General features: G+C 37.3%; 1 protein-coding gene across 5 annotated transcripts; it reads right to left on the reverse strand.

Moving 5' to 3' along the window:
• Nucleotides 1-1,068: 1,068 nt before the first annotated feature.
• On the reverse strand, nt 1,069-10,630 carry LOC121411657. Of its 5 annotated transcripts, XM_041604663.1 has the most exons (7): nt 10,533-10,630; nt 9,728-9,814; nt 6,548-6,643; nt 6,156-6,242; nt 4,064-4,142; nt 3,312-3,383; nt 1,069-2,697 (listed from the first exon to the last, which is right to left on the reverse strand). In XM_041604663.1, exons 5-7 carry the CDS (start codon nt 4,096-4,098, stop codon nt 1,866-1,868), a joined length of 939 nt encoding a protein of 312 aa, XP_041460597.1. In that variant the 5' UTR covers nt 4,099-4,142; nt 6,156-6,242; nt 6,548-6,643; nt 9,728-9,814; nt 10,533-10,630; the 3' UTR covers nt 1,069-1,865. The 5 variants fall into 5 exon arrangements, with proteins under 5 accessions (XP_041460597.1, XP_041460445.1, XP_041460747.1 ...); XM_041604511.1 differs by lacking the exon at nt 4,064-4,142; XM_041604813.1 differs by lacking the exon at nt 4,064-4,142 and having other exon boundaries at nt 3,253-3,383.
• Between the last annotated feature and the right edge of the window lie 904 nt (nt 10,631-11,534).

The raw sequence follows: 11,534 nt of genomic DNA on the forward strand, positions 1-11,534 counted from the left end.
AGGATTCATTGTGAAATGGAATGGTATTAGGGGAAAAAACACAACCTTCTTGTTTGGCATGGCTGCCAATTATGGTTGACATGGCAACAAAAGATATCAGGCAAGACAGGCATACCAAAGTTATCATGGTTATGCATCAAATTGTTTCCTATACAATTTTAGAAAAGGTCAGCAAATTTACTAGAAAATGCTCTTAAGGTGCAGGAGGACTGTAGGGGACACAATGTGCCCCCCTCCCCTCCCCTGGCTACAATAATGCTCAATGCACACACGTTTGATCCATTTAGAATTATATTAACTCTATGCTGTTAGATCTGATTTTATCTCACAATTATCAAGAAAATGTGTCACTTGTTATATGCAATTACTGCAGTGGTGTAGGTTAGAGGAAGGGGGGGGGGATGCACATTGCTCTGGCTTGGGTAAAGTGACTAATTAATACTTAGAGAAAAAAATACGTGACAATGCAAACTGCAAGAGCCCCTCTACCACCCTGCACTCCCAGATGGAGGCTTTCCCTTTTCATTTATTGCATATACATGTAACTTTGATGCCACCACTACTCCCCTCCTCCATACCAAAATCACCATGCTGTTATTGATTATAATTTAGTGATCATCCAGTTGAATACCATAAGTTAACTTCTTTCTAACAGTCAAAAAATTGAACAATAAGCATGAAAATGCCTCTGCCTTTACTAAGTGGCAGAGGCATTAAAATATCAAACACAGAAACAAAAGCCATCTTTGATGCTCTGTATAACTTGGCAAGATGAAAAGAATAGTAAAACAGAGTATTTAAACTTAACTAAAATAAAGCCTTCCTGTCATATTGACATTAATGACCAAAAACACATGCACCTGCAGACCTGATGAGTTGCTGAACTTTAAACAAGATTAGGCAAACTAAATATGTTCTCACTTCAATCTGTCTTGTCACCAACGTTATGAGACTCATGAAGGATCTGACCAGCTAAGAAAGATATCAGGTGGAGGCATAAAGAACAATGACATAAACTGCAGATACTGTAGTACTTTAAATGCATAACAGGGGATATTCAGCCTGGCATCAAGTGGAAGTGAAAAATAAACAAAAACCAATCAAGCAAAACAAGTAAAAAATATTACAAGAAACAAAGTAAATTGTAGAACTAATTTCATGAAACGGTTGTAAAGGTTTTATGCAAACTAGCTAGGAGTTTGATATTGGCTGATTATTCCCTATAGAAATCTATAAATTAATAGCAATATATCACATTTTGAGCTTTTGGTTGAATGCTCATGGAAAAATTGCAAAAGACACTGTAACTTAATTAGGTGGTCTAAAACCTGGGCATAAATGTGCAGAAATGATTTAACAAAGTTAGAGTATCGAAGTTCTATTCAAACTTACATCAAACTGCTATATGTTAAGTGCTCTTTACTCCTGTTTGTAAACCTGCTCCTCTAGAATTACCAGACATTTCTATCAATGTTCAAAATGTGAAGATTAGATCTGGAATATGCTTTCAAGCATGGACTTTAGTATGGTCAGCAACATGCCATAAATGATATCTCCACAAGTAATTTGATTTAAAAAAACAAAAACAACAACTGTGGGCAGCATGACAGTGGACAGACCAGTAAGCTGATATTAGGTCACCCTCCTTATTATCATGGACTGTCTGTACATGGACTGTCTGTAATCAGATGCACATTTCTGGAAAATGCTAAATCATGTAAGTCAGAATGAAGTGAAATAGTAAAACTGCTTTTCAACAACTGATGTAGGCTAAAAATACTAATCTCATGCACACAATGACAAAAAATATTAGTAACCAGTCAAGTCACAAGTGTAACAATGTGTCCAATAATGTGTCTAACTGCTTAGCTTGTGTGCTTGCTGGTAAATTTTAATACATATATTGACCTCCTTACAAATTCTCCAGATGCATTCTTCTCAATTAGTTTGTTGAAATCAGTTTGCTTCTTCCCTCCTGTACCGTGCCGGTAGATCTGCTGCCTGTCACGAGGCAATGACGAAAATGCATCTACTACTCCCACACTACCAACATGCATTTTGAACTTCTCGTTCAGCTTGTCCTGTGCTGACTGACATGATGGCTTCTTCAGTTCTATAATCAAGGCCTTCTTTGATCGGATGAAGGGGCTATCATTCTGTCTGCAGTGACCATGAACCGTCATTCTTAATGCTGTCTTCTGTCCTCTCCACTCATATCGTATTAAGACGACTGGACATTTCTGCACTCCATCCCTTTGTAGCTCATATATTGTCCTGAAAAATCCAGGGGTATCACGGTGGGGATAATACCTCCGGAGAAGTGTGTATCTTTCAGTACCAGTCTTGGGACCCATTTTTAACCAAAATATGTTGTGTTCACCATCCACGGCCAACTCACATCGGGAATAACTGGGTTTTTTGTATTTGCCGGTCTCGTCGCATGTAAGGTCCTGGTCAAATTCAAGACTGGAAGTATCCACAAGAAAGGCGAATTCATCGTCACATGCTACTGGAACACCAGGGTTTACCTTGGTAGCTGTGGATAGCATCAGTGAAGCTACACTTGTGCTATCCCTGAAGAAAGCTTTGCTGGCTTTGATGGCATGCCATTTCTCCCGGTAGAGCATACATTCAAACTGGCTGTTGGCTGTCTTCACGCGCTTCGGTTCATTCGGCTGAATGAACTCTGGCCGAGACCTGGTGACAGAAACAAACAAATTCTATTAAAGTGTACTGAACTTCATACATGCAGTTCTGCAAACATAATGTAGAACACATATTCCCTTTACATTGATATTCTATCACGGGTGACATCGATAACCGATTCTTTTTCCCCAGTATCCCCCCTATCCATAATAATACTGTCAGTTCAAGTTTATTATCTAAATGGAATGTTGTACAAGACATCCAGAAAAAGAAATACATGTATAAGAACTTGCTTATCTTGCCTGTTTCAGGAAATGGGAGGGCCAATATACCACATCACAGTAATCAGATGACACATTCAGTTACTCCATTACATTTCAATTGTCCCTTTGGAATAGATATATTCTACATAAAGGTCATTCCTCCAATATCATATTTACTTTCATTAATAATTTGGCAATGATTCGTGTGTTCAAAAGAGTAACTTAACCTGTTGAGTATTTAACTTTGTATTTCCCATATGCTTGATGCAGGGACCACCAGGTTCCCATAACCACACACTTAATTTGGGAGATATATTTTGCAGTAAATCTCAAAGTTACTCACAAGTGATCTGTGGTAGCTGGAAACTTCAATAATTTAGAGATATAGCTATACATTTCTACCTTTTCTGAACTCTTGCAGTAGAACAGCTTGGCATGTCATCTGTCTCATCATCAGATGAAATGATTATAGTGCTATGTGTATGAAAACAAAAGAATGGAATATAAGTTCACTTTTAAAGCCATTTAATAATAAACATGTCAATACATATTTTTTTTTCCAATGCAGACATTCTTAGAAAATACATGTGTAACGAATGACATATAGTGTTTTATCCAATTATTAGGCCTACTAAACTATATTTTGAACCATCAATACTGCAGGTTGAATCATGATATAGTTCAATGAAATCAACAGACTGGATAAATAAATATGAATGCTAAAATTAAAAAAAATCAAGATGGAACAGTCTGCTGTCTATCTCTTAATAATAAACCAATTCCAGTGGATTCAGTTTATGTGAAAAGAGAAAATTGGTTTTAAATACCGGTACATTGAAATTACTATTTATTAAAGGCACAAAGGTTTATTGTGTTTCCCCTTTAAACCATGTACTGGGCACATGCAAAGCTGTAATATCTGACCCTTATTTCATCACTAAGAAAATTACACCACAGAAAAAGCCATGACCCCAAGTACACCTCCTTGATATTACTAGCCATTCTCAAACGGTCAGATTACCTCTCTTTTTTTGGCTACTGGCTTTTCTTTAAGATACAACTTATATTTTAATCTCATCATTCCATTATTTGGGAGGAAATTTCTTCATGTGTGATACTTGCTGAAAAATTCAATAAGAGATCCTTTTCCCTACCTTTCCTGAACTCTTGCAGTAGAGTAGCTTGGCATGTCATCTATCTATCTCGATGTCATCCGATGAAATGATTATAGTGCTATATGTAAGAAAACAAAAGAATTTGGACTATGGACTAAGTTCACTTACAAAGTCTAATTTCAATATACATGTAAATACATAGTTGAAAATTCATTTCTTTTTCAATGTAGGGAAAGAAATGCCTGAACAGAATGCCATTGGTGCCTCATGGTAATGTTTAACTTTTACTGGGCCAAGCTTAATAATAAGGCCAAGCCTTAATAAAAGCTCTGAAGAAGAATATGCTAATTAAAAGCATGGCCTAATAAAAGAGGAACCAATTAGAAGCTACGCTCTAAACTCGTGTGCATTGTGCATTTCTGTAAATATACAACAGCTTTGCAACTTTCCTTGATAAAAAAAATAAATGTGAAATCAGTTGAATGATAGTAGTGTCCTACCCCCCTCTTTAAAAAAAAATTTGCAAAGATTGAAAAATGGCTCCACTGGGAAATGAAACTGGGTCCTTGCCTTTAATACCAATGCCTCAACCACCAGACAAAAAAAAAATACATGGATTTTCCACTGTGCACAGTCCAAATTAATGCCTTCGCCCTTGCCTCATATCACACATTCATGGAAATCTTTCAACAAGTGGAATGCCTCTGGCCGTCTCACCTGCATCACGCGGTTCAATATAGCAGCAGTGCTGACTTTGAATACTACTCTAACTCACACAAGATGTTCAGTGATACATGGTTACTCTTATGTCCACTTTTTATGAACTAGACCAATAAACTTACAGAGATATGATGGTTATTCAACAAAAACCCCAACATGGCCAAAGTTCATTGACCTTACATGACCTTTGACCTTGATCATGTGACCTGAAACTCGAACAGGATGTTCAGTGATACTTGATTACTCTAATGTCCAAGTTTAATGAACTAGACCAATAAACTTTCAAAGTTATGATGGTAATTCAACAGATACCCCCGATTCGGCCAAAGTTCATTGACCCTAAATGACCTTTGACCTTAATCATGAGACCTGAAACTTGCACAAAATTTTCAGTGATGCTTGATTACTATTATGTCCAAGTTTCATGAATCAGATCCATAAACTTTCAAAGTTATGATGGGAATTCAACAGATATCCCCAATTCGGCCAAAGTTCATTGACCCTAAATGACCTTTGACCTTGGTCATGTGACATGAAACTCTAATAGGATGTTCAGTAATACTTGATTAACCTTATGGCCAAGTTTTATTAACTAGGTCCATATACTTTCAAAGTTATGACGTCATTTCAAAAACTTAACCTCAGGTTAAGATTTGATGTTGACGCCGCCGCCGTCGGAAAAGCGGCGCCTATAGTCTCACTTTATGCCTCCGCCATTACCAAATCAGAAATAAATGGCACTTCATGTTGATTTATTTTCATTTATACAATGACATCTTTGACCTTGACCTTTGACCTTGTGACCCTCAAATCTTATCAGATCACTGTCTCTCCCATATGCATACATAGGCTAAGTTTGAGGTTGATCGGTCGAATGGTTGTTGAGTTATGGTGAAAACAAACCATTTCTATGTACATAACGACCTCTATGACCTTTGACCTTGTGACCCCAAAATCTAATCAGATCATTGTCCCTCCCATATGCATACATGAGCCAAGTTTGAAGTTGATTCATCAAACGGTTCTTAAGTTGTTGCGAGAACGAAAACGGGACGGATGTACGGACGGACGGACGACCCGAAAACATAATGCCTCCGGCAACTACCTACGGTGGGCGGAGGCATAAAAAAAGAGTATTATTCACTCAATTGATTTGACAATGGCATGAAAGGGTTACATCATTACAGTTTAAGGACAAAACAGATTAAAACAGATTAAAATCTAAAATGTAAATCTGAATATAATAGTTAAGGCCTGCTGTCTACACAGTATATACCTAATAAAGTACAAACCCATTCCACTGTATTCACATTCTTAGCATCAATAGAGAAATCAGCTTCAAATACACTGTGAAGAATGATCTTCATGGATGGTTGCTGAGAACTTCAATAAGAAATATCTGTTTTCCTACCTTTCCTGAACTCTTGCAGTAGAGCAGCTTGGCATGTCATCTAGATCTATCTCTTTGTTGTCATCAGATAAGAGTGTTGAAGTAGTACTATACAAAACAAAACAAAAGATTAGACTTTAAGTTCACTTTTGAAGCCATTTACTTGATGTTTGATGATTAATGTTTATGAGTCACATGCAGGATCTTTAATCACTGAGTGAATGGAAGGTGGAAGCCTATATATTTTCCCTTCAAGTTTTTCTGTTTAGAGCTGCTTAAAATAAAAAAAATCTTTCCTTGATTCCAAACTGCATACTGAGAGATAACTTCTTAAAAATTTGTTTTTCTGGATTGTTGGATAAAGTATTCTAGATATTAAGATAGAAAACTGATAGAAAAATAGATATTCTTACCTTTGCTCAGTTCCTGCTCCTGAGCAGCTAAGGTTTGGTAATATGTTTCCTTCCTCATCGGATGAGCAATCCATATCAGAAAGGCAATCCATGATGCTAATAAAGTAAGAAAATATTTTTCAATTTTGTAAAGATGGCTGTACAGAGTCTAGGGTGTCCAGTGAAGCTAGTCACTAATCCCCCCCACCCATTACTATTTTTTTGGTTTAAAAAAAGTTAAGCAAATAATGTGAAAAGAAATGGTTGCACCCCATCCTAATTGCCAAACCACCATCTAAATTCTTCTGTAGTTTCACTGTCAGCCTGAGAACACATAAGCCTAATCTCATTGTTCCTCTTAAATGAATAAGACTAGAGAGCAAGGGAGGTATCAATTATTATTCCCTCTGGATACTGTAGTGTAGGTGCCCCCTGTTCTCCAGAATTACTGCCTCTACCTCTTTGAACAGGCTGCTTCATGTATCCACATTTCATTTCCTTTGACACCAGACGCGTCGATCCATTTTTCGGATTGGGGGAGGGGGTAAGGCGACCAAGCGGAGATGAACCCAAGCGAGCAAGCAAAAAATAAAAAAATTCTTGTTATGAGAGAAGGGTTTAGTGTTCATACAGGCATAAATGATACGTAATATATATATATGTATATGGTTACCTCGCTGCCACATATGAACTCTATTTTGTCACATCGCTGGTCCATTGTTGCTGCCCCAAACCACTCTGTTTTTTAATATTATGAGCGAGCGAAGCGAGTGAGGAAGCACACAGTCTTTTATGGTAGATGTAGTAAACCCTTAGGCAAATTGCGCTGTGAGCCAATGAAACATCTACATTATCTTTTCGGTCTCATCTCACCGAATTTGTTTGCTTTCAAAACCATTAATGAAAAGAACAAGCGTAGCGAGCGAGGAAAAATATACCCTTTCCATATCATAGAAGTGTTATTTCGTCATCATAATAATGTGATAAAAATGTGATATTATCATTATCATCAGAATAAACCTGTCATGCCTGTATGATATCTCAATAATACATCCAATCACCTGTGTGACAAATTTGAAACTGTTTTATTATAGCTACATCGCTTGCAGTCCGAATCCATTCTCTTTCTACCATAGCGAGCAAAGCCAACGACCGATCCCGGCAAAATCATATGGATTCGTCCCAAAATCTTTGTCACCCACCTTGCTGCCTAAATATAATATTTTGGAATCTCGCTGCTATGATAAGCTACTTGCTGCCCGAAATCATCTTGTATCTAGCTTTTACCAGTGAGTAGCGAGCGAGTTAAAGAAAAATATGTTTTTGTTTTGCGTTTTTTTTTTTTTAAATCCAGGCCGTTATCTCCTGAAAGTTTATCTATTTTTAGGTGAACTGGCCGCTCATTTCTGGGAGTGATATCTTGTTTGGTTATATTACTTCCTATGAGTAGAAGAATAGTATAACATTAGATAGAAACAGAAGGTGCAAACCGATTTCCTTTCATAAGAATAGTAATTATCATCGGCATTGGTTAAGATACTTAAATGCAAGCGAGCGAGCGCTGGAAAGACTTCCATATGTCCCCTCCACTAATTTTAAAAAATACTTCCCCAAAACCCCCTTCTGTCTTTCTCTTTCTTCTTCTTTTTTTCTTCTTACTTCCGGTGGCAACTTGGATTCGAACTAGGCCCGTTTTGAAAGTCCATTTTTGATGCACGTGTACACGGCGTGTTTTTCGGTCGTGTACACGTGTACACGTTGTAAACACTGTGAGAGCGAGTTCTGTTTTCATGTCGACACGGACCCGCATCAATTTGTCATAAAAAGGGGTCTATATAGCCTAAGTCACGGTTTTAAAGCTTACCTGAGAAGTTTGAAGTATCAATCCACAAAAATTGGTGCAAATTAAAAGTTTACTCGGCTTAGCAGCGCATTAAATTAATAAAGAATGCAAAAGAAAATCAGTGCAGGGCCCTAGCTATCGCCGACGCTCGGTGGATGCGCATTTTGTATACTGTACCGTACATGCATGCACAGATCGCTGCAGAATAAGTGTAACTGAAGTTATCGATTAATTTTCATTATTATGTTGCCAATTTGAAGAGCGTTTGTTTGTAGGCTTGTGTGCGAGCGTATAACACGTAAGTTGTAGCGATGATCGCTATCGCAATTGGTGATTCTCAAATTGACTCTGAGTGTGATTGAGCAACGCTTTCGAGCTTTTGAGACCGGGGCAGACCCATTTCGTGCCGATTTCGTGGTACAAAAACGTGAGTCTCCAGAAAGAATGTGGATTAAATTGGCGATTTTGGAAGTGAACTCACTCTGGATTAATTGAAATATGTTGACATATTAGTAATTAAAACATGTGCAGTGTCTGAGAACTAAGATTTAATGTGAGGCTGTGAGCTTGTTTATGCAGATGCTACCGTGTACACGGTGATGGAATTTAGTACACGTGCACTGACTTGACCGTGCGTGTACACGAAACGGGCCTAATTCGAACCTCTCGCTGCAGCACGAAGCATCTCCAGTCTCTCGCCCTACTCACTGAGCTAGCAGGAATTGTTGAAAGTCATGGGTTTCATAACAATTATCAACCGATATTACGACTAGTCTACTCTCCAAGAGTATTGGGTATTTATTTTTCTGACTAAATAAACCGATGCCATTGGGAATTACACACACTCGAATTTTTGATGGAATAAAGCCATATTTTGGTATGTATCCGACTTTTCCTCCTTTAATCTCTTAGATACATGTTAGATAATTCTTGATAAACCTCCATAATTTTTTTTTCAATTTTAGTGGAGGGGACATATGGAAGTCTTGCCCGAGCGCTTCCCAATGTCCCATTTTCTTTCTTTTTTCTTGTTTTACGCTTTCATTTCACTACCTTCCTTCCTTTTCCTTTCTATTCTCTTTCTTTTTCTTTCTTTTTTTTGGGGGGGGGGTTGGGAAATTATTGGGGGGGGGGGCAAAATGGTATCTTTGCCCCCCCCAAAATTTTCTTGGGGGGGGGGCAACTGCCCCCTGCCCCCCCCCCCCCAGGATCGACGCCTCTGTTTGACACCATGCAAACTTTACATCTTCATTAGATTTCAGTTTTGAAGGAAAATCTGTGTCTGGAAATCTATATCAGATGACTTTCAATCCACCCCCTCTGGAAAAGATATAGGTCTAGATCTATTCTATTCTTACCTTTGCCCTTTTTTTTGCTCGTCACTCTTCAGTAGCTAGCATCAGATCAATAGATCCATGGCATGAAGGCCGAAGTAGTAGAAAAATCTAGAAGAAAACATTTAAAAAAACAATTATAGCAAACAAAAAAATCTCACGGAGTTCAATTGACTGTTTGTGCTTTTTATAGTGATTCTTGTCATTTTAGGCTATTGAGAGGCATTTAATAAATGGGAAGGTTAGATCTACTCATGTCTGACAGTTAACTGACTCTGGCGAGTCCATATCCTGCACAGAGTTACATAGTTCAAAACTTCAATTAAGTTCAAGTTCTATTTTTAAAAACCCAAACAAATATGAATAAATACATAAATCATTGGTCCGGAAATATCAAAGATATGCATGAAAGTTTTTAAGGACCCCTACTAGGAAGCACTACTCGCTAGCCTATGGCTATGCCTATGCACTCGGAGCTATGGCCGATCACCAAAACACGTGCAAGAGGCATAGGTGACATTAACACAATTCAATACATCCTAGTAGTATTCTTCTCTAGAAGTATAGCATTGACTACTTCTGCCCGAAAGTCTGGGGAAGATGCTGCGTGTGCGTTGGTGTCGGAGGGAAATTCAGCCGTAACGTCAACTCTCGACGATGAAAACATTTTCAAAGTGCAGGAGTTGATTACACCATAATCTCATGATATACAACCTAGGTCAGCTATTTCAAAATGTTAAGGAATTAAAGGAAATTTCCCACAACACTATGACTTATCATGAATAAATTCCATTTTTCGACAATTTAGCGAAATTTAAACTGTACTCACCTCTAAACTTCTCAAGGCAAAGGCTGACTTTGTGCGGATTGAATGCTAGTTTTTATTCAAGCCGTTTTTCATCATATTTATTTGTTGTAGAAATGTGCGTGAAGTATGGGCGGCCAAAAGTGCCAAAATTAACAATTTGAGAAATATATATATATATTGTTAAAAATAAACTAAAATGCAGAAATATATCTAAAAATAAAGAAATTTTAGAAATAAAGATAACAAAAATATAGAAATTCACAGAATCAAACATCGGTGCAGAAATAAGGACAAACACAAAAACAAGACAATCGCAAAAAATAATAAATGATAAAAAAATACGTAGATAACCATGTAATTGAACACAATCACAGAAATAAAGGCTCATATATAGAAATAGAGAAAGTTTGAGAAATGTAAAGACATCCACAGAACTAAATACAACTTCAGAAATATAGACAACCGCAGAAATAAAGACATCTTGAGGAAGAAAGACCCGCAGAAATAAAGACATCTTGAGGAAGAAAGACCCACAGAAATAAAGACATTTTCAGAAATATAGACAGCCAGAGAATTGTAGACAACCTCATAAATATAGACAACCTCAGAACTAAAGAAAACTTCAGAAACATAAACAACAGAAATATAGACAACCTCAGAACTAAAGAAAACTTCAGAAACATAAACAACAACAGAAATAAAGGCAACCTCAGAAATACAGACAACCGCAAAATTAAACAAAACGACTGAATTATAGTCCATCGCAAATAGCGGAAGCTCGTCGAAAATAAGAGAAAGGTGCCACGCGCGTAAAACATTCCCCATAGACTTGTGTGTTAAAATGGCACTTTTGAAAAATTCATAAAAAATAAATGTGAAATTAGAGGGTGGAATGTTTACTACCATTGGATAGGATATATATCTGGCATTCCATATCTGACCAGGAAAGGGTAGCGTAGCCAGCTCATTTTAAAAATAAATTGCCATTTATGAAGATAACTATGAATGGATCAAATTTATCGA

The sequence above is a fragment of the Lytechinus variegatus genome, chromosome 1, assembly GCF_018143015.1.
Source record: "Lytechinus variegatus isolate NC3 chromosome 1, Lvar_3.0, whole genome shotgun sequence".
In the NCBI taxonomy this organism is placed as follows: domain Eukaryota; kingdom Metazoa; phylum Echinodermata; class Echinoidea; order Temnopleuroida; family Toxopneustidae; genus Lytechinus; species Lytechinus variegatus.

Bases quoted from the DNA above. Each gene is read 5' to 3' on its own strand.
- LOC121411657 (XM_041604511.1), bottom strand. From the start codon at position 6,639: ATGGATTGCCTTTCTGATATGGATTGCTCATCCGATGAGGAAGGAAAC. The intron at 6,243-6,547 runs GTAAGAATATCT...TGTTTTGTATAG, and splicing joins GGAGCAGGAACTGAGCAAAG to TACTACTTCAACACTCTTAT. The intron at 3,384-6,155 runs GTAGGAAAACAG...TCATACACATAG, and splicing joins ACTGCAAGAGTTCAGGAAAG to CACTATAATCATTTCATCTG.